This window comes from Trichosurus vulpecula, chromosome 6 (genome assembly GCF_011100635.1).
Source record: "Trichosurus vulpecula isolate mTriVul1 chromosome 6, mTriVul1.pri, whole genome shotgun sequence".
NCBI lineage: Eukaryota > Metazoa > Chordata > Mammalia > Diprotodontia > Phalangeridae > Trichosurus > Trichosurus vulpecula.
The window spans coordinates 77,475,927-77,498,337 of record NC_050578.1 but is presented as its reverse complement, the minus strand read 5'-3'; the positions used below and the strand labels follow the sequence as shown (position 1 = coordinate 77,498,337).

General features: G+C 42.9%; 1 protein-coding gene across 1 annotated transcript in view; it reads right to left on the bottom strand.

Moving 5' to 3' along the window:
* Positions 1–3,152: 3,152 nt before the first annotated feature.
* The window catches only part of LOC118852849 (vesicle-associated membrane protein 712-like), a 41,004-nt gene continuing 21,745 nt past the window's right edge, over positions 3,153–22,411 (bottom strand). The window contains exon 6 of the mRNA XM_036762553.1: positions 3,153–3,341. Within this exon, the coding sequence (XP_036618448.1) occupies positions 3,204–3,341 (138 nt within the window). The 3' untranslated portion in view covers positions 3,153–3,203. The remainder of the gene's footprint in view (positions 3,342–22,411) is intronic.

Genomic DNA, 22,411 nt, shown 5'->3' with positions numbered 1-22,411 from the left:
GCTTCCCCTTCCCCAGCTTTCTACCGCTTGATCAACACTGCCATTGCTACTCTATTTTTCTGGGTCTTGTCTGCTCTGGGTTAGAATGTAAGGTCCTTGAGGGAACGGACTCTCTTTTGTGATTGCATCCCCAGCACTTAGCACAGTGCCTGATAAATAAATACAGGGGGTTCCTAAAGTCTGGACACATAGGCAATTGAGGACAATGTGGAATGATTGCATCGAGTTCACGTGAATCTGGCAAAGTACATCAACCTTTGCATCATGAATGATGGAAATCATATTGAAGATATTTGTTAATATTCCAATTAGTAAAATGTTGAAAATTTCATTTATTTCGTTTCTTGAAAATATGCATTTTTGCCTATGTGTCCAGACTTTAGGAACACCCTGTATTTGAATGTTCTTTCATCTATTCATTGTCCCCTTCCCCTATAAATGTTTCCCAAAGAAAAGGTGATTCCCTACTTCAGGATTTAAGCTCTTTGGAATATAGAACATTCCAGCTAACAAGTACCTGTGTGTTAAACCTCTATTCCCCCCTCACCCCTCCCTTAAATTACCACTCACTTCCTGCAGAGTTTCAATCAGAAACCACAATCCAATTTAGGGTTAGAAACTCGTGGCTTTCTATTTCCTGTCCAGTGGGTAAACTTTTGAGATGCATCAGTCAGTAGCAGTTTAGCAAACTCTGAAAGGCTTTTTTAGGAGCTTCCCAGGTATCAAACTCAGGGTTATTTTCATCTCTCATGTAAATGACTAGAAAATGAAAAGGCGCATAACTAAACCTAGGGGGCAAAGTCTTCTTCCTGTTTGATGATATTCTTGTCTCTACTGTGTATAGGACACGTGCCTAACAAGACCTAGTATACTTGCCTGTATGATGTGGTTTATTGTTAATGTTAGTGAAACTTTTGAAACCTTGGATACAATACCATCTCAGGGAAAACATGAAAAGAATTAAATATCTGTTATTTGTGCTAAAGGAGAGGATGAATGTTTGTTGATTAGGAGAAAGAAGAAAGGAGTTTGGATGTTTCAGATCCTATAGTCAAAGAAAGGAAAATATGCTTAAAGTAAACCAAGTATCTTGATTTTTAAGTCTTAAAGTTTGTACAAAAGAGGAATGTACAAATGGCCTTGCTGTATGTACTGAAGTGTCTCTATCTGAAGATCACAGACTTAAAACTTGCTAGGACCTTCAAGGTCAACTAATTCAACTTCTTAATTTCATTTTAAATTATTTTTATTTACATCATTAAATAAAATAATTTCTAAACAATTGTTTTCAAAAATTTTGAGTTCCAAATTCTCTCCCTCCTTCTTGCCCCCCACTCCTCCTTGAGGATGCAATTTGATTTTGATGATACATATGAAGTCATGCAAAACATATTTCCATGTTGGCCATGTTACAAAAGAAAACATGAACAAAATAAAACAATAAGAAAGTTAAAGGAAGTATGCTTCAATCTGCATTCAGAGTTCATCAGTTCTCTCTCTGGAGGTAGATGGCATTTTCATCATGGGTCCTCTGGAATTAACTTAGATCACCGTGTTGATCAGAAGAGCTAAACCTTTCACAGTAGATCATCCTTACAGGAGTAATGAATATTTCTTCAATTGTTTAGATATCTTCAAAAAGTGTTGTACTAGTTGTACAACTTTTCACACATTTATAGACAAAAAATATATTTTTAAAAGTGGCCCAAGCAGTGGCCAGTAGTCTTTTCAAAGTCTTGTGCTGGGGCAGAGTCAAGATGGCAGAGAGGACGCAGCAACCCAGCTGAACCCTCCCAGCATTCCCCTCCGAACAACTTTCACACTTTTTGTGAAGAGTGTCTTGTTAATCGTGTTCATGTAATCTCTAGGTTTGTCTTGGCAGGTAGACCCCCCCAAGTATTTTATGTTGTCTGCAGTTATTTTAAATGGGATTCCTCTATTTCTTCCTGCTGTGTTTTTTTGGTAGCATATAAAAATGCTGACGATCTATGTGGGCTTATTTTATGTGGTGATACTTTGCTGAAGTTGGGAACCATTTCAACTAATTTTTCATCGATTCTCCAGGGCTCATTGTTTTGTTTCCTTGTTGCCTGTGTTTATTCCTTCATTTTCTTTTTGTTTTATTGCTATATAACTAGCATTTAAGTACAATGTTGTATTTCTAGCACATTTCTAGAAATATATTGAACAATTGTGATAATGGACATCTTTTCTTCACCCTTGACCTTATTGGGAAGGCTTCATGTTTATCCCTATAACAGATAACGCTTGCTCTCGGTTTTAGATAGATACTACTTATCATTTTAAGAAAGGCTCCATTGATTTCTGTGCATTCTAGTGTTTTTTTAATGGGGATCAGTGTTGTATTTCATCAGGGGCCTTTTATGCATCTATTGATATAATCATATGATTTTTGTTGTTTTGTTATTGATATGACCAATTGTGTAGACAGTTTTACTAATATCGAACCAGCTCTGCAGTCCTGGCGTAAGAGCTCCTGAAGCTTCTGCTGCTTCTGAACCACTAGTGGTGTTTAATCTACTTGGATTCTGGGCCAGTTTCCCCTCCCATGTTATAGTTGTCTTGTGCTGGACGGATGTCTCATTCTCTGCCACTCCAGAATTCAATTTGAGGCATTATTTTAAAGTTGTTTTGGGGGAGAGCTTGGCTGAGTGCTTCTCTACTCTGCCATCTTGGCTCTACCCCTGCTAACCTCTTGATTTTAAAGATGAGGAAATGGAGACCCAGGGAGGTAGGGGAAACTTGCTGTCAGGGACCAAAAGAGAATTTCACTTTAGATCTTTTAACTCCAATCCATCGTGCCTTCAATTGTATTGATTCTTGAGGGTCACTTTTTTTCTAAAGAAGGAAAAAGGTTAAAGCAACTTCCAATAATGGAGTTGGCTAAATAGTTTTTTCCAAATAAGTAGTAGGCAAGTTGGAAGTTCTATGAATCAAAGAAGTGAGAAAGGAGGCTTGAAAGTACTAGAGATGTGACTAGAGAAGTGGAGGAGGCACAAAGATGCCTTCAAGGAAGTTGGAGGAGGCACCTGGAACTTTCACCTTTCTCCAAGGCCCCATAACATGGTACGTTAAAACAGCCACAGCGGAAAAGGATGCTCTAATCACTAGGCTACAAAACTCTCCAATAATATTTTAGCAATTTATTTGGGTGTGACTTGGGAGATGTAGTTCTTAAAGGTTCAAACTGGAATGACTTTTGTACTTAAAAGAATGATGATGATGACTGTGAAAATGGAAGATAAAATTATGATGATTTTGAAGTTTTTCCACCACATCTTCTTAGAAGTCTTTGTTGTTGTTCTTTGGAATGCTTTAGTCTGAAATGAAAATCATAGAAACAGAGTTAGATTTTTTCTAGTAACTAGACAATAGGGATCCCCTCATATTAAAGAGGGCATTTCTATAAACACACTATCAAAGGGATGTTATGTGAAACTATGATTATAATTCAAGCTTGATCTTAATATAGAAGTCCTACTTTCACAGTTGCATGGATCTGAGATCTCACTGACATAGGTAGTTCCTTCAGTGGTACAATCTGTACCCCATCTATGCCCTCTCATCTTAAGTGACTCTTCTCCAAGTCTTTTCATAAATTCTGTGTGGATGATATGCTAAAATATGCTAAAATGCTGTGCTATATGCTAAATATATGCAACATGCTAACAGCCATCTTCTGATTCCTTTCGTATGCTCTGATTATTAATGCAACATTGAAGCTGCCAATAAGTGAGTACAGGGCTTGACATAGAGAGGATGCTTACATGTCTTCTCACCCATTCATTTATTCATTCAATTGGTTATCCTTTTCTCTTGCGATTCTTTTTCATTCATGCACATCCTTGATACTTCTTTTATGCCACATTCAGACACAAAGTCTGCACTGGTAATGTATTGTCTGCACATGTGCCTTGTACAACTTTTCACATTTATAGACAAAAATATATTTTTAAAAGTGGCCCGAGCAGTGGTCTTTTCAAAGTCTTGTGCTGGGGCAGAGTTAAGATAGCAGAGAAGAGGCAGCAACTCAGCTGAACCCTCCCAACATTCCCCTCCAAACAACTTTAATATGATGCCTCAAATTAAATTTTGGAGAGGCAGAGCTAACAGAAGGCCAGGATGAGACTTTTTCCAGCCTAAGACAACTTAGGAGGTTAGAAGTCTGTGACACAAAGGGCCTAGAGCTGGCCTTGAGCACACCCAGAGGCAGCACTAACAAGGGGCCTTGGAGGTGGTTGTAATGGTGGCAGCAACATCTTTGGGTGCCCAGAGCCCGGAGATGGTAAGGAGATCAGACAACTGGTCAGAAAGAGATTACAGGGATTACAGATGACAGATTACATTTGCTGGTACTGGGTGCAGCTGGTACTCACTGGCATATTACCCACACACTATTATGGATCACAGCTCTGGGGTAGAGAGGAGCACTTGTGGTGGGTCACAAAGGGATAGGGGCCCTGGTTACAATTCCAAGGCAGAGAGGAACTCTAGCGCTTGTGGCCACAGAAGAGCAGAGGACCTAGTCACAGTTCCAGAGTCAAGAGGAGTGCTAGCACTTGTGGCTGCAGAGGAGCTGTGGCCCTTTCTGGGTAGAGAGCAGAGCACAGACCAGTAGAGTAGTGACCACACCTCTCCCAAGATCACACCACTTTGGTAGTACCAAAAACCTGCAGATCTTCAAAACCAGCTCTGAAAAGCACAAAAAAACTTGAAGCTCAGAACAGGGCTCTTTGCTCTCTTTGCTCTCCAACGTGAGCAAAGCCCAAATAGGCTGGAAAAATGAGCAAACAACGAAAACCAAACCCAACCACAAAAAGTTACTAGGGTGGCAAAGAAGATCAAGACACAAACTCGGAAGACAACAATGTGAAAATAGCTACACGCCAAGCCTCAAAGAAAAATGCAAATTGAACACAAACCCACAAAGAATTCTTGGAAGAATTAAAGAAAGAGATAAGAGTGACAGAGAAAAAATTGGGAGAAGAAATGAGTGTTGCAAGAAAATTATGAAAAGAGAATTAACAGCCTGGCAAAATAGGCCCTCAAAAATACTGAAGAAAATTAATATCTTAAAAAGTAGAATTCGCCAAATGGAAGAAAATCATTCCTTAAAAAGTAGAATCGGGCAAGTGGAAGCTAATGACTCTATGAGACACCAAGAAACAATAAAACAAAGTCAAAAGAATGAGAAAAAAAGAAGAAAATGTTAGTGCGAAAGGCCACAGAATTCTAGGGAATTACTAGCAAGAAAAAGGTTTTTCATGTTATCAATTTACTTGGCATACTGCATTTTATGGGTTATTTCATGGTTACGGTGTTAGGAAAAGCACATATTATCAGAATGTTTTGTTATAAAGAATTGTATGCAGAAAAGTGTATTTTCAGCAATCTCTAGTGAAAGATTATAGTTTTTGGTGGTCGTGGGAACCTAATCCCCTATTACTCATAGGTTCAATGTATCAACATTTATGTTTTTTACTTTCCAGCCATTTTTAGGGAACATTACTGGGAAAGCTGAGGATTGACTGTACTTATTATCTAGAAGGGAGTACTTTTCTCTTCAGAAGTAGGGATAGAGGGGGCCAAAGCAGATCAGTAGTGGCTGTGATGCAAGACAAAAGAAAAAAGTTTCAGGGAACTATTAAAATACACAGAAGAGAGAAGGGAATTCAAAAGGGAGCACATATATGCAAAACAGTTTTGTTACTATCCTGTTATATTTAACATATACTAAAAACAAGCTACACGTAATAGAAGTTTATGACTCAGATATAATCCCTTCTCTTCTTTGTACATAAAAAGGTTCATGCTTTTGATGTTGACTAAGCTTATAAGAAAAAAAAATGAAAAAAACTACTTAGCTCTTAGAACTCTTCTTGCTGAAGGTTTGACCTGCTCCTATGTGTACATCAGGATTATTACAAAGTTTTGCCAGTATTTTAAAGTCTTGAGCTTTTGTCAAATTGCTGTGTCAATACAAAGCTGATATGAGCAACCCTGTTAAACATTAAGCATGCTTTTGTTTCACATCTCAACTGTACCTGTTCCTTTCAGAACAAAGGTCCATTATTATTTTGCTGAAATGATTTCTTCCACATCAGGAAGGGAAATGTCAAACATGATTGAAATATTAAGCGATTCTGCAGGGATATGAAAAAATCCTTAGAGAAAGAGAAATGAAGTATGTATTGGTAGCAAACCTAATTTTTATGTGTTCACAAGTAATGCGAAATCTTAATTCTCTCAAAGGAGAAATAAGTTCTGTACCCTTTTGAACCCTGACCTATCTGATTAATTTTTCAGTCAAGTCAATGAGCCTGTATTAAGCCTACTACATTCCAGACAAAGTCTGTTTATGATGGTTATACTGTACAGTGTTAAGTTAATGAAAGATCATGCTTTGGATTACAGCAGGTTGGGCAAACTTTTGACTGTAAGTTGATACATGAAAACAATGGAGGGAAGGCACTACATTTTGCAGTGTTAATGAATTCAGCCTCCATGAAGGCTTGGTGTGGAGGTGATCCTGGGTTCTCAAAGGTATTATAGTGCAAATTCTACCAAACTGGAATGGGGTTAATTAAGTAAATCCTCAGTGATGGACTGCATTCCACAAGACTTGTAATATCGACTGATTGCTGCCCATTTATGATTCACAAGGGTATGAAAGACACTATCAGAAGGAAGCTAGAAAACCTTGGGCTGAAGACTTTAGGGGTATAGGTGGTGTCTTTTTTTTTTAAATCATTGCTGTTCATAGAATACAGGGACTTTGAAAAGACAGAGATCTAGGAAGTGAATAAATAGCTGGTTAAGAAGTTATCAGAGAATAGAATTTGGATTTCTTGACTGTAGCTCAAAATATAAGAATAATTGGCTCTTAGCTACAGATAGAGGATACCTAACAAGGGCAAATAAAATGTTTGCGCAGAATCTTTGTAATCTAAACAAAAGGAAATTAAATGGAAAAGAAAAGGGCATGGAGAAAAATGACTGCATATTCAGTAGAAGGTAGCTACAGTGTAGAAACACTAACAGAAGAGACACCCTAAGGTTCACAAGAGACAAAAATCAAGAGGAGCCAGCAACAAAACACATTGTCTTATAGTGTCTAGACAGAAATGTACAAAGCAACAAGCAAGATTAGTGAGAGATATTGATGCAAAGAAGCAAATCTGACATCATAGATATCATAGACTTGGTGGGATGAAGCTCATGAATGGAATATGGCTTTAGATGCTAAACCTTATTCAGAAGAGATCAGGATTGTTAATGGGTGAAGTGGCAATGTATATTAAGGAGAATTTGTTAGGAAACATAGGAAGGGAGAGCATGGTAGAGAGCATTTGGGTGAAGATCAATGAAGTATCCAATAAAAGTGATATTGTCATTGGAATACACCACAGAACTCATGGACAGAAACAGTAAATCCATGTGGAGTTCAGCAAACATCCCAAAGTGGATATGGAGGCATGATATAGCCTTAATGAGGAAGTTCAGTCCAGTCCAGACATCTGATACCAATCTCCTCTTGCCAAAGTCAGTGCAGCTAGTAATTCCTTTATTTCCCTTAATGAAAATTACATCTTTCAAAAAGGTGGAGGGACCACAAAGGGAGATTCTATTTTGGATCTCCTCCTTACCAATAAGGAAGAGCCTAGTTCTTAAGAGTGGAGATGATGGTGACCTTAAGGAGAGGTGGCTTTTTCTCAGTCTTCATCCTTCTTGCCCTCTGTATCACTTGGCATTGCCAAGCACTCCTTCCTCCTGGATACTCTCTCCTCCTTGGGTTTTGTGATGCTGCTCTCAAGGTTCTTCTCCTACCTGTCTGGTTCCTTTTCTCAGTCCTCTGTGTCATACTCTCCAGCATGGATGTTCTCCAGCCTCTGTCCCCAGCTTCCTCTTCCTTCCTCAGTATACTCTCTCACTTGATAACCTCATCAGTCTCCAGGCGTCTCAGTGCAGAGGACTCCTAGATGTATGTATATTTATCGCGAGCATGTCTTCTGAGCTCTGGTCACAGCATCAACTGCGAACTGTACATTTCAAATCAGATGTCCTAGAAGCATCTCACACTCAACATATCCAAAATGGAACTCTTTAGCAGATGGAATTATTTTTCCAAAATCCACCACTCTTCTGAACTTCCATATTTATTTCAATAGTTTCACCATCCTTTCGATCGTCAACCTTGACATTACCTTAGATGCCACTAAAGTGATTTTCCTAAAATACATGTCTGATCTTGTCATCCACTACTCAGTGAACCCCAGTGGCTCCCTATTGCCTGCAGGAGCAAATACAGGTTCCATGCCTGGAACCCTCCCTTTCCTCATCTCTGTTCACTTGCTGCTCTTAAATCCTAAGTAAAATTCCATCTTCTACAGAAGCCTTTCCACACCCAGTGTAAGCCTAGTGCCTTCCCTCTTCTAATGACTTATTTATCTCGTATGGAGATTGTTTTATACATTTTTTGTCTTTCTCCTCCTTTAGACTGTGAGCTCCTTGAGGCTGGGGACTGTATTTTGCCTCTTTTTCTCTCCCCAGTGCTTAGCACAGTGCTTGGCACATAGTAGGTGCTTAATAAACGTTTACTGATGGACTGACAATCAACTTCAATGGCCGCTGTGGTCTTTAGGAGTAAATATCAACCCTTTTGTTGGCTTTTAAAACCCTTTACACACTGGTCACAACCTACTTTTCCAACCTTATCTTGTATTTCTCCTTCTTCTGCAGCCAAGCCTGACGGTCCTTCTTGCTGTTACTTACACGTGATGCTCCCTATCTCCTCTCTCTGCCTTTTTGCACAGTCTCCTGGTGCCTGGAGCGTCCACTGCTCACCTCTGCTCCTAGAAGCCCTTGGTTCCTTCAATACTTAGCTCAAACTCTGCCTTAGGCACGAAGGCTTCCCTGATTCCCTCCTCAACTCCCCATTTTAGGGCCTTCTTCCTCAAATTTCCTCATATGTGTCCCACACCCTCGACCCCAATCAATGGAACTAAAAAGATGCTCAAGGTCCTGATACTTTGGTCAGGTGAGAAAGTCTCTTTGATTGAGTTACTGAATCAACTAAAACTAGGTACAAGTAAGTCCATGTTCAATGTGGGCGAAGTGAAGTCCTCAGTCTTTGAATGAAAATAAATGACGTCAAACAAGATATGTCTCATGACTGGTTGAAGACAATAGGTCAGACCCTATGGGGCTCAGATAAGCAGCAGGCCAAAGGCACACCAGCCATCGGTCAAGTAGTTGAAGTCAGTCCCCTGAGGGGGAAGGGTATGGGGGCTCAGGACCCTCTCTCACTTCTGTACCTTTCTATCAGAGGACTCCCTGATGGTAGAAGGAGTAATGATGGTGCGGCATGATGGCTAAGGGCAGTATTTGTATCAGGGGTTGAGGGCCATGCCAAGGACAAAGGAGACACAAGGAAAGGTCACTTCACAAAGGCTCTGACCCTCCGAGCCCAGCAAAGGGCTCTACACTCCAGGGGAGTTTCAAGAGGACTATGGGAAGGGAGAAAAGGACTTCCATCCAATTAGGAACTGTGCACATTAGCTCTTTCCCACAGGGGCCCTCTAAGCTGGAGCCCACTTTGCTCTGGTCTTCATATATACTTGTGGGAATGAGATGTTTTTGTGCCAACTACTCTGACTCTACCCTTTCTAAAAGCAAATTAATTGTGTCTGGTTAGCTGGTAATTAATGGAGAACATGATGAATGGAGATTTGTGAACAACAGTATGAGGAAAAAACCCTATAACCATGAGGAGATACCTAGTCAACCCCTCTCTCATGACTCAGCCCGCCAGTATGGATGGGAATTGGGACAATGAGCTCAGAAGGGGTGCTTCACATACTTATTATGGAGCACCTTCTTGCCCAAGAAATTGGAGCAGAGTTGAGATGGATGCCTGCAGAGTAGACTAGAAATCTTCAGTGTATTCTGATCCAAGGACTGGGGCTGGGCCCATAGGTAAAAAAGACAGTCTCCTTTTCCTAGAGAATGGGGAGAACTGAAACGTCATGAGAAACAGGAAGTGAGCATGTACACGGAAGGGAGAACAAGAGTCTCCAGGAGCTCAGAATAGGTATGACCAGGATGGGAGACTGGCAGCTGGCCTTGCTCCCTCAGTGGCCCTTCCTCAGTCCTCATCCTTGCCCTCTCTGCAGCCTTTGGCGCTCTCTTCTCCCTGGGTTTTTGGGATGTTGCTCTCTCCTGGCTCTCCTGCTTCTCTGACCACTCCTTCTCAGTCTGTTTTGCTGGATCACACTTTGGGGGTCCCACAGGGATCTGTCCCGAGTCCTCTTTTCCCTTCCTTCTATGCTATTTCAGTTGGTGCTCTCACCAGCTCCCAGGGATCCATCTGTCTTCTGTCTGAAGACGCTCATGTGTGCTTACCCAGCTCTAATCTCTCTTCTGGCTGGCAATCTTGTACCTTGAACTAGATGTCCTGTAGACATCTTAGGCTCAACGTGTCCAGAACTAAACTTAATCTTCCCCAGGCTTAGCACCTAGGTGCCATTCTCCATTCCTCACTCTCTCTCACTTCCCCCACTAGCCCATAACCACCATAACCAATCTGTTGCTAAGACCAGTCAATTTTGCCTTGGTACCTTCTCTCAAACACTCCTCTCCTCTGACACTGCCATCACCCTGGAGCATGCCCTCATCACTTCCATGTCACCTCCTTACTCAGTAAACTCCAGGGGCTTCCTGTCACCCCTAGAATCAAATATAAACTGTGGCATTCAAAGCCCTGCATAACCTGCCCCCATCCCCCTTTCGATCTTCTTATACCTTATAGCACATTCTACCTACCAGCTCTGGGCCTTTTCATTGGTTCTCCCTCATGCCTGGAATGCCCTCCCTCCTCATCTCCATCTCCTGTCTGCCCTGGCTTCCTGAAAGTCCCAGCTAGAAGTCTCACCTTCTATCAGAAGCCTTTCCCAATCCCTCTTAATTCTAGTACCTTCCCTCTCTTATTTCAAGTTTCTCTCGTATATAGCTTGTTTGTAGATAATTGTTTGCATCTCACGTTAGATTGTGAACTCCTGGAGGGCAGGGACTGTATGGCCTTTTTTTGTATTCCCAGATCTTAGCATAGTGCCTGGCACATAGTAGGCACTTAATAGATGTCTCATGACAGACTGATTGCTACTGTGGCTGCTGCTACCCAGGCCAAGAGAGAGGGAGGGAGGGAGGGAGAGAGAGAGAGAGAGAGAGAGAGAGAGAGAGAGAGAGAGAGAGAGAGAGAGACAGAGAGAGAGACAGAGAGAGAGACAGAGAGAGACAGAGAGAGAGACAGAGAGAGAGAGAGACTAATTCCACTAAACCAAATCCTCCATAGCAGTACTGTTGGAAGTGGGAGCTCACTTCAGGAAATATGTATGTCTCTTGAGATGAACTATATGTACATACACACATAAAAAAGTTTATATACACGTATACACTACATACATATCTGTATATATATAACTTTTTTTTCCTCTGCTTCAGAGTTTAAATACTGATTCAACTCTTTCTTCCTGTTTCTTTTAAGTAGAGTTTTCCAGCATGACTGCTACAAGCACGGAGGAAAACCCATCCTAAAAAAATCTTATTTTGAGTAATTTTCAGGACAGTTTGCTGTTAGTTGAATTTTATAATTGACTCACAATTCTATTCCCTTTTCAAGTATACTTGGTTCCTTTGGATGCCATTTTAATTTTCTTTCTCAGTGAAGTTTTCAGTTTAATTTTTGTTTTCAATTCCATTTTTTGTGTTCTTTTGCCTTTCTTTTGTATTTTTTCTCTAGCGTTTGTTTTCTTTCTGCCTCTCCTAGCACCTGGTAGCCGCCTCCTCTGCACCTGGTCTACCCCGCCCCTGTCTATGTCAGGTTCGTCTGCACCAGAAAGCTTCCTGTCTGCCATCTCTGCTGCTGCTGACATTCATTAAGTGAGCTTTAGGTGCCCGAGCTGGTGCAAGTGGAATTCGCTCTGTCATTCCCACTGACCTGCTTCACTGCTACTTACCATGTCTCTCGAGGGTACAGGACACTACTTTACACAGTATCATTGTGATATAAAGTGTGGCACGGCTAATTCCTCTTCACACTATGGTTGCTCAAATATTGTCATTATAGATGAATATTTTGAAAATATGAGCATGGCATGTGAAATGTATTATTGCTTAATGGGCTTTAACTCCTTAAGGTTACTTGGACTAAACCTTGGGGAAGCGGGTGTAGATAACGTAAAGAAGGAAAATGTAAAGGGTTGGGGGGCGGCGCTGTAGAATTGAGGAAGGAGCCGTAACAATTGGTGCTTTGATGTCTCAGCAGAAGGGACGACCCAGAGACTGAAAGAGGCTTCACTTCAGCAGTGATTTCATGGGTATGGGGAAGTTCTGGGTGAGGAATCACCCCTGGAACACTGGGGACTCTCAGCTGGTATGTGTCAAGCTGGGCTTGATTCCAGCTCTTCCTGGCTTGAGAGCAGTTCCCCCCCCCCCCGCTCCCCCCCCACCACACTGGGCTCTGAGAAGGTGACAGAAACAAGTGATGGTCTGTCACCCAAGCTCATAGCCAAGGTGTTTGAGTTCTGCTACGGAATCTTGGTGTGCAGGGAACCAAAGACCCAGAGAACACTCAGGGGCCTGCAAAGAAAATTAATCACGGCCATACTTTCCCTCATGAGGTGTCAGTCCGACTGCCTTGTGAGTAGGAGGAGGGAGCAAGAGAGGGTCATTCAAAGAGACTCCTTGCCAGCTTGAGGAGCGCCTTCTCATTAATGGCACAGAGACTCTCAGAGCCAAAGAAAACAGCTCAGAGGGTGATGTAGTTAGGTGTTGGTCCCAGAAGGAAGGTCTGGGAATCAACCAAATCTGCTTTGACCCTGGGAAGACCTCTATTGGGACAAAAGAGAAAGACTGACCCTGGGGGTACCACTTTCTCTTTCTAATCCTCGAATTGCAGACACATCTAGGGAACAGAAGGGGTATCCGGTGATATCCCTTGGGGATAGTGATAGAGCCTCAGAACCGGGGGTGTGAGAACACTGTCAGGCAGCTTGGACCAGCCACAAACTGAGGAGGTCACGGCAGACTTATTGGGCAGGCTTATTAGGTCGAGCTAACAGATGCTGCTTCCTCTGAGTGAGCAGTAAAGTTTGTTTTGTCTATAATTGCAACATGTGCTATCACGTTTGTCTGCTAGGCAGCATGCTTTTTCGGTGTCATCATTGTACAGGGTGTCCCTAAAACCTGGACACATAGGAAATCTCATTAACATCTCATTAACCGTTTCACTGAAGACTCCGTGTTGTTCAGTGACTTCTTTTTCTGGGGTATGCTAAAGGAGAAGGTATACTCAATGAAAATCACAGATGCAACACACTTGATTGAATACATAAAGAGTAAATGTGCTAAAATTGACAGCAATTCATGTGAATCCTGCAAAGCCCATCAACCTTTGCATCACAAATGATGGAAATCATATTGAAGATGTTATTTGTTAATATTCCAATTAAATAAAACATTGTTGAAAATTTCATTCATTTCATTTCTTGAAAGTATACATTTTTGCTTGTGTGTGTCCAGACTTTAGGAACACCCTGTATAAGCTAGAGGGTAGTGGGGGCACATTATCTATTTCTCCATATGATCTAGGATCAGAGGTCCTCGAGTGCAGCCCTTTGAATTAGTCAAAGACTTAGAGGGCCACATGTGGCCTTGAGGCCGCAGGATCCTCACCCTTGAGAGGCTTTATGGTCACTCTCATGTGAACTTATGCATGCTGTACTGTACTGACCTTTGTGCCCTAAATTTCTCACTCAGGAAGACCATTCTGCCCCTGTAATCCATTTCTCTGCCTGTTCCCTTCTTTCTGGAAACTTCATATTAAGGAAAGTATCCACTGTCAGGCCAGCCCTGTTCACTCCTTCATTGGCCTCTGGGTTCCCCTCCTGACTTCCTTCTTTTCTGTGGCCATCTTCTCCCCTTGTTCCCCTCCCCACTTTTTTCCATCTCCCTTTTGCGTTCTGTCTTTCCCCATTAGAATGTAAACTTGTGAGGGCAGGGCCCGTCTTTCTTTTTGCACGCATTAGTAATCCAAGCACTGAGCGCAGCGCCTGGCACAAAGCCGGTGCTTAATAAAATGCTTGTTGACTTTCGTCTTTAGTTTAATGTATATGATGATGTCGTATATGCTATTGGCGATTCCTGGTGTTTCATGTTCTTCAATGCATCACTTCTTGCTGCATAAAGTTTTAGTGCGAATGGCAGAGATTAGGTACTTGCACGTTCATGGTACCATGCAATGGAATGTTATGCCAATGGACGTTGCTTAAATGTTCATCTATCAGACCACAGACTTGGAGCTGTGTGGGATCTTAGAACAAGTTTGGTCTGACCTCTTCTTTGTATACGAGGAGCTGTGATTTGCCCACAAGTCACAGGAGCAGATTTTCATTGGTATTCCACATAATTTGCCGGGACTGAGATTTGTTTGCTGGAAAAACATGTAGGGAGACAGTGGGGTTTTTTGTTGATCAAAATACAGGACCAAAGCAAGGAGAGCCTTGCTGTCTGCTGTCAGATGCTCAGAATAAAGGTGGGAATGCAGGTTGGGTGGTGGACAGCAATGACCTTGCCTCAGTTTACTTCTTGTTCTGGCTCAAAATCATTCGTGTTCTATCCCAGAGAGCATCTGGGCACATCTAACCCTAAGTGCAGACTTTAAAGGGCCGTGATCGGAAGGCAGACATAGGAGCCAAGAAGACTTTGTTTGAGCCTGAGGTCTCTCTGCCTGGGTACCTGGAGCTGAGCTGGATGGTTCTGATAGTAGAAACAGTGCCCAGCATAGACTGAATGCCTGGCCATTCCCAGGAGAGACCAGAAGAGCCTTTTCTAGCTGAGGCTCTCTGCCCCCAGGAATGGCCAGTGAAGCAAAGAATGCGGCACAGACACTGCACCAAGTAAGCAGGTTCAGCAAGAGCGGCCCGATGATGTCACTGGAAACCACTGCTGGTCCTTTGTGTCTGGTGGGGTGAGGGTGGGGGGAAGGATGGGTTGCTCATGCAATTAATTATATGCCCTGTGGTATGTGTACCTGTGGGAGAGTGTGCCCAAGGTGGAGTTGCGATTTTTAAAAATTGTGAATTTTCTTACTGTTATTTCATTCAATGCCTCTGCTTTGCACTAATTGGTTCTGGCTCACTAGAGACAAATGTAAACATACTGATGGGAGGTTGTGAGCTACTGTTTCGAGCCGATGCTGCTTCCTCACTGCTTTCCTGGTTCCATGGGCTCCAGGTACTAGAGCTCCACACCTACTCCCCACCTCCTCCCGACCCCACCCCTAGTACCCTCCACAGCCCTGCGATGAACTCCGGGGACTATAATAACATTCCTGAGCTGATGCCTTAAAGATGAACATTATTTCCATCCTGCCATACGCATCTCATTCCAGTAGTTCTGAACCCCTCATTGCTGTTGTTCAAACTCTATTCTCCATTCCCCATTGACAGCCCCCTCATTCCTCCACCCCACCTGGACCCCTACTCAGTCCTCCTCTAAAGTGATCCAGCCCTTGCACCATGCTCTCTGGAATGCCTGCTCCATAGCTAACAAATGGGATTTCATCTTTAACCTTTCTCTTTCTTGGTCCTTCCATCTTCTTGCACTCACTGAGACCTGGCCCCTTCCTGAGGGCATGGCCTTCTGGCTGCCCTCTTCCACACTGATTGCACTTTCACTCATATCCCCTGACTCTGTCTTGGTGAGAGTGTTGGGTTACTCCTGGCTCCCCATTGCCACTTCCAGGCTCTCCCTCTGCCAGCATCATTCAGTAACCTCTTCTTCATTGAGGTTCACTCAGTATAGGTTTATAGGCCTCCAGGACACTCGCCTTTCTTCCTCAGGGCCTGGCTCACATTCTTTATCTCCTGCCTAACTCCTGTCCTCATACTAGGGGACTTTGAGATGCATACTTATGCTCCCTCCAATACCATAATCTCTCTATTTCTCAATTTACTCCACACCTACTTACAGAGATGGGCATACCCTTGATCTTGCCATCACTCATAAATGTTGCACATCCATGTTCATGAACTCTGAAACACTTTTTTCTGATCATAATCTGTTGTCAGTCTGCCTCTCCCTCTGCCTTGCAAGCCTTAACCCTGTTCTTCTTCCTTACCATGACTTCCAATCTCTCCATATCTAATTTCTCTTCCAGGAATAATGATTGCTTCACTGCTACACTCTCTTCCTTTTCCTATCTTGACCTCTTGATGAACTAGGTCAACTCTATGCTGTCTCTTGAGTTCTTTGTCTCCTTTCCTTATTGAAGATTGTGGCCCTTCCAAACCCAAACCTTGAGTTAATCCGGTCGTCCAGGGCCTCCACTCATACTCATGCTCTGCTGAATGAAGCTAGAGAAAATCACTAACCTGTGACTGGTGTACTACAAGTTTAGGTTACATCAGCTCACCCGGACCCCAAGGCAGCAAGGCCATCCTTTCAAACCTTCCCAGTCACTTCATAGTCACCTTGCTCACCAAAGCATTCCTTCTAAAGCTCTGCATCCTTCCTCATGTCTTCCATGGCTCCTCTTTCCCCACCCCCTCAGCTGAGAACTTTGCCTCATACTTGACTTAAAAATCGGAGGCGACTCGTTGTGAACTCCCTCCTCATGTCCCATGGTTCAGCTGCCTTCTGCCATCATCTCCTTCACCCCAGGCTCACGTGGAGAGACGGGTCCTTCTCCATGCCAAGCCGCTCCTTTATGTGCACAAGCGATCTCATTCAAAATCCCCTTTCTCTCACTAATCTTCAGTCATTGCCTGTCCTTGGGCTGCTTCCTCTGGCCTAGAACGGTCTCCTCAGTCCTCGTAATGCCGGCCCCCACCCACCCTTCCCCACTAGCTAGTCATCTCTCTACATTTCTCCTCACTTTTGTAGCTAACCTCCCGGAGGAAAGTCTATATCGGGTGCCACCCCTCCCTTTCCTTTCATTCTCTTTGTAGCCTGGCTTTAATCTCATCATTCATGAGGGCATGGCCCTCTGGATACCCTTTCCGAGGCTGATTGCACTTTCACTCACATCCTGTCTTGGTGAGAGTTCTACGGTTCTCCCCAAAGTTTCTATCACCTTAATTGCCCAAATGAATAGGATTTGAGAAAAGTCATTCTCTTCTTGATACTCTTGATGCACTGCTCCCTCCCAATTCTCCTCCTCCCTGTCTGACTGCTCTTTCTCCGTCTCCTCTGCCAGATCTTCACCCACATCACCATCACTAACCCGGGCTGTCCTTTAGGGACTTGGTCTTGGGACCTTTTCTCTCCTCTTTCTCTGATTTCACTTGGTGATCTCATCAGCCCCCTTGGATTCAATGATCTTTACGCAGGTGTTTCTAAGATGTACTGGTCCAGTCTTAACCTCTTTGCCGATTTTCATTCTCACATCTCCAACTGCCTATTGGATGTCTCAGACTGGATGCCCCTTAGACATTTTAAATTCACTATGTCTAAAACTGTACTCATTCCCTCCCCCTCCTCCCAACCCTCCTATCTTTCTGATTTCCCTGTTACTTTCCAGGGCTCACATCCTAGCTGTCATGACTCCTTACTCTCATATCCAATCTGTTGCCAAATCCTGTGGTTTCTGCCTTGCTAACATCTCTTGTACATTTCTCCTTCTCTCCTCTGACATTGATACCACCCTGGGTAGGCCCTCTTCACCTCAGGCTTAGACTACTGCAATAGCCTGCTGGCTCGTCTCCCTGCTTCAGGTCTCTCCCCACTACAATTCATCCTCCACTCAGCCCTCAAACTTCTTAAAAGGCAAGTCTGACCTCTCTCCCCACCTCCCTCATGCAATCAACTCCATGGCTCCCTATTACATCCAGGATCAAATATAAAATCTTCTGTTTAGCTTTTAAAGTTCTTCATAACCTGGCCCCTTCCTACCTTTCCAGTTTTCTTACACCTTACTCTCCTTCATTCCTTTCTGCCTTACATCTTAGCTTCCCTGGCTTTTTTCAAGACTCAGCTAAAGTCCCAGATTCCTCAAGAAGCCTTTCCTAGTCCTCCTTAATTTTAGTGCCTTCCTTCTGAGACTGCCCAGGTTTTATCCTCTGTATCAGTGGTTTCAAATTACAGCAGAAACAGGGGAACTGTACATCAGGATCCCTGTGGGTCACATATTGGCTTAGAAAAACATATTAACATAGTCTTACATATTACTAATATTAACATTACCTATGTTCTGTTATATTTTATTTAGTTAAATATTTCCCAATTGCATTTTAATCTAGTTCAGGCTGCACTTGGATGCTGCATGTTCAACACATAGGCTGTATATATCTTGTTTATACATAGCTATTTGCATATTGTCTCCTGGAATCCCCCCTACTGCCATTAGCCTGTGTGCTTCTTCAAAACAAGGACTTTTTTGCTTTTTTTTTGTATCCCCAGCACCTGGCACATAGTAAACACTTAAATGGTTGTTGACTGATTTCTTTCCCCTCAGGTACTAGTTGACACCCTCCCCTCAATTATCTTGTATATTTTGTATGTTTGCTTCCAGCCTGTTGCCCACTGCCAGTAATTGTGGGAAACAACCCGCATGCGGTCTGCAACACTCCAGTATGGCCAGAATTATATTAAGATGTGATTGGGAAATATTTAACAACAAAAACTAAAAGTAGACTAAAACTGCAAGTCAATATGCTGCCTGCAGGGATCCCCAGGCCATGGATCTGTGTGTTCTCATTGCTGTTTGAGTTTTGCACCTCTGTGCCCCCCTCTAGCTCTGGCACCTCTGTACCCCCTCCAATTCTGGCACCTTTGTATCCCTTTGGCACCTTTGTGCCCAAGACCCGGAGACTTCTTTTTATCAAACTCCTGTCAAAAAGCTCAACATCAGAAACTGATTGATTCTGTCAGCAGAAATGGCATCACAGAAGAAGCCTGATCATCTGACTGGTGGCTGAACCATCCCTATGTTCTGTCTCCTCTTTAGAATGTCCTGGAGGGCAGTGACCAGCTGACTCCTCCATTTGTATTCTCAGAGCTCAGGGCAATGTTGGCACACAGGAAGTGCTTAATAAAGGCTTCGATCATTCATTTTTTTTTGCATACGCATACATGTATGTATGTATATATGTATGTATGTATGTATGGGCTGTCTCCCCTTATTAGAATGTAAGATCCATGTAGGGGAGGGACCTTTATCTTGTGTCCTGGTCATCTCAGCGACTGGCATACTGCTTGGTGCTTAATAAATGGGCAGTAGTGAAGATTATAGAGCAGACAGAAAGACAGGGTCAGAGTCGTGTTTGAGGGACATCAGTGTGCTGGTCCTGTGAAGGATAAATTAGATAAGGCTCATGGGATCCTTATGAGGCAGGATTCGAAGCCAGTTCTTGCTGATTTCAAGGCCAGTACTCTCCACTGCACCTTGGTGATATGCTTGCAAGCAGGGATGCCAATTAGGAAGCGATTGCAACAGCCCATGTTACAGGTGGTGAAGGCATGAACTAGGGTAGGACACTGTGAGTGATGAGAGATGCTGTGATCCACGAGCCTTGGTGGTGATGACGATGACCATGATGATAACACCCCCACCAACAATGTAAACCCTTTAAAGGTTTACAAAATCGTTTCTGCAGCAGTGCGCTGTAGGGGAAGGATTGCCGGGTTTGGGTCCTGAGTATTCCATAAATTACTTGTGTAGCAAATGTTTATCCAAGTTGCTCTAATTAGTTAACTTGCTTAGCCCTGTTTCCGCCTCTTTAAAATGAGGGAGTGGCATTATCTTTAAGGTTCTAGATCTATGATTCTAAGGTATAGCATTAAATTTTGTGGGGGTACACTAATTTTCCTTCTCCTAATTTTGTTCCATTAAAAATTAATGCTTGTAAAACATCATCATAAGTTCTTTTTTGATTTTTGATTTAAAATTTTAAAAGTAATTCTAACCACCAGGAGGAGCTAGTGAGGGAGACAGGGCCCTTCTCTAGGCCTGCTTTGTAATGAGGGGACCCCTTGCTTGCTGCTTCCCCCCAGGGGTTAGGTTTGGAGGGCCCCTGAGAACCCGGATCCCCCAATCCTCTCCAAATGAAGCTATGGTGTCTTTCCTTACAGTTGAATGCTTTCTGGACCACTGGCCTTTTTACAAAAGAGAAAGGAAACAGGTCCAGGGTTTGAGCAGTCTGTAAACTATGGGACCCAGACTCCCTTCTCCTCTCCCTGGGCTGCCCTTCCAGGCGGGCCTGTAACTACAAAGGTCTAACTCGCTTGCTATTTTATGCAAGATGTGGATAAAAGTGCAACTACTCTCCAACCAGATGTAATCTACCTTTCCTGTCCTTTTTTTAATTCCAGTGGCTAGAACCCTTAGCTGCTTCCAAACTAATTAAGGACTTTTCACCCCTGTTTAACGCCTTTGATCGATTCAATAGAGCTGCTGATAAAGTTGTGGATGGGGCACAGAGCATCCCACAAAGTGACTGATTTAATTGGCCACCACCCTGACAAAGCCTGGCCACTTCTATAAAACCAGTGACCCCAAGGAGAAGGAGGAGATCCCTTTTTATCAACATATGACAAAGAGGGGATCTTGGTAGGCATGGAGAAAAGGTGTTAGGTTTTGAGGCTGGGCTAGGAACATTACAATTGGCTATACCGAGAAAGGAGAGGGTCATCTCGACCCTCTCTAACAATTACAGAATTTTAATTGCTTTATGGGTCCCATCTGAATCTTGCAGTCTTTGCTGAGGGATCCCAACTTGCTGTCTCCTTGGAAGAGATGGAAAAACTCCCTTTATTACACAAAGACAAGCAAGGACTGACAAAATATCTTTTGGGGAAGGCTCCAAGTTAACTTGTTGGCCTTAACAAACAGATACCAAGGAAACATCCCAGGGGGCATTTAAACTAAGTTTAAGCTAACTCTGAGGGAAAATAGAATTTCTGAGCTCAGCTCAAGGACGTCAAAAGGTGGCTTTAGGCAGATGTGGACTCAATTATAAAATTAATACAGCATAAAAATCAATTATGTTGTAGAATCAATACAGTAGGAATCCACACAGCAGAAACTAGAAGTAATGTTAATTTTTGTCTTAACATGTAAAGTATCTGAAGGGGAGAAAGATAACAGAGTTTTGGAAAAAATCTAGGACCTTATTAATAAAAAACCCCCAAATAAACCCCAAACCAGAGAGAGACCTTGAAAAAGGGAAGAGAATAAGCATATGCTCCAGGAACTGTGCTAATAACGATCCCATTTTTTCCTTACAACAACCCTCTGAAGTAGGTGCTATTATTATCCCCACTTTGTTGTTGGGGAAACTAAGGCAAGCAGATGTAAAGTGACTTGCTTACAGTCACACGGCTCCTGAGTGTCTGATGCTGACTCTGAACCCTGTTCTTCTTGACTCCAAGCCTGCAGCTCTATTTCACCACCTGCAGCTTCCAAGTATTGAGAATACCAGTAACTACTGGCCTATGGGCCTACTCTCCCATCTGCTCAAAAGCTTTGGGAGTCGTCTCTGTCTGCACGAGGATGCAGGCCTCCTTGATGAGGGTATTAGCAGGGCATGAGCAGGATTTCGAAAGCCACATTTAGTGCGGCTTTGTCAAGAACTGGTAGTGCCGGCGCAGGCTCATTTCCTCTTCTGACGAAGGAAGAGATGGGGCGGAATGTTGTGGATATAGTTTACTTAGACTCTAGCAAAGGTTTTGATGAATTATCTCGTACTCCTTTTTTGTGGAAAAGATAAAGACACGAATGAGAAGATAGCCCAATCAGATGGATGCAGAACTGCTTGGATTGGCCAGACTCCAAGAGCTGCTGTTAATGGTTCCACATCGATGCGGTAGGATGTCTCCAGTGGAGTACCACAGGGATCTGTGCTGTGTGATATTTTTATCAATGACACAGATAAAAGCATAGGAAACACGCTCATCAAATTTGGAGATGATTCAAAGTTGGAAGGAAGAGCTAAGACACTGGATGAAAGGTTCAGGATCCATCCAAAAAGATCTTAAGAAGCTAGAGCACAAGGCTGAATCTAATAAGATGAAATTCAATGGAGACAAATGTAAATTCTTGTCCAGGGTGGTAGCCACCTGGAATAAAGAGGAGGAGCTAGATGTTAAGGATGGGAAGTAGGTAGGTTAGATATGATCTATTGGATGGGAGAGAGAAAAAGTCAAAGATAACAAGGAGGTAACTGGGATGCTTTCTAACGGAAGTGGAATGGGGCTTAGATAATTATACAAATTATAATCACACAATCCCTGAAAAACTGGAAGCTATTTGTAGACTTGTGAATGTTTATGGAAGGAATAACCACCACTGGACTACCTAGTCAAGGAGCCTTTCCTGCTCACCTACTATGTGCCA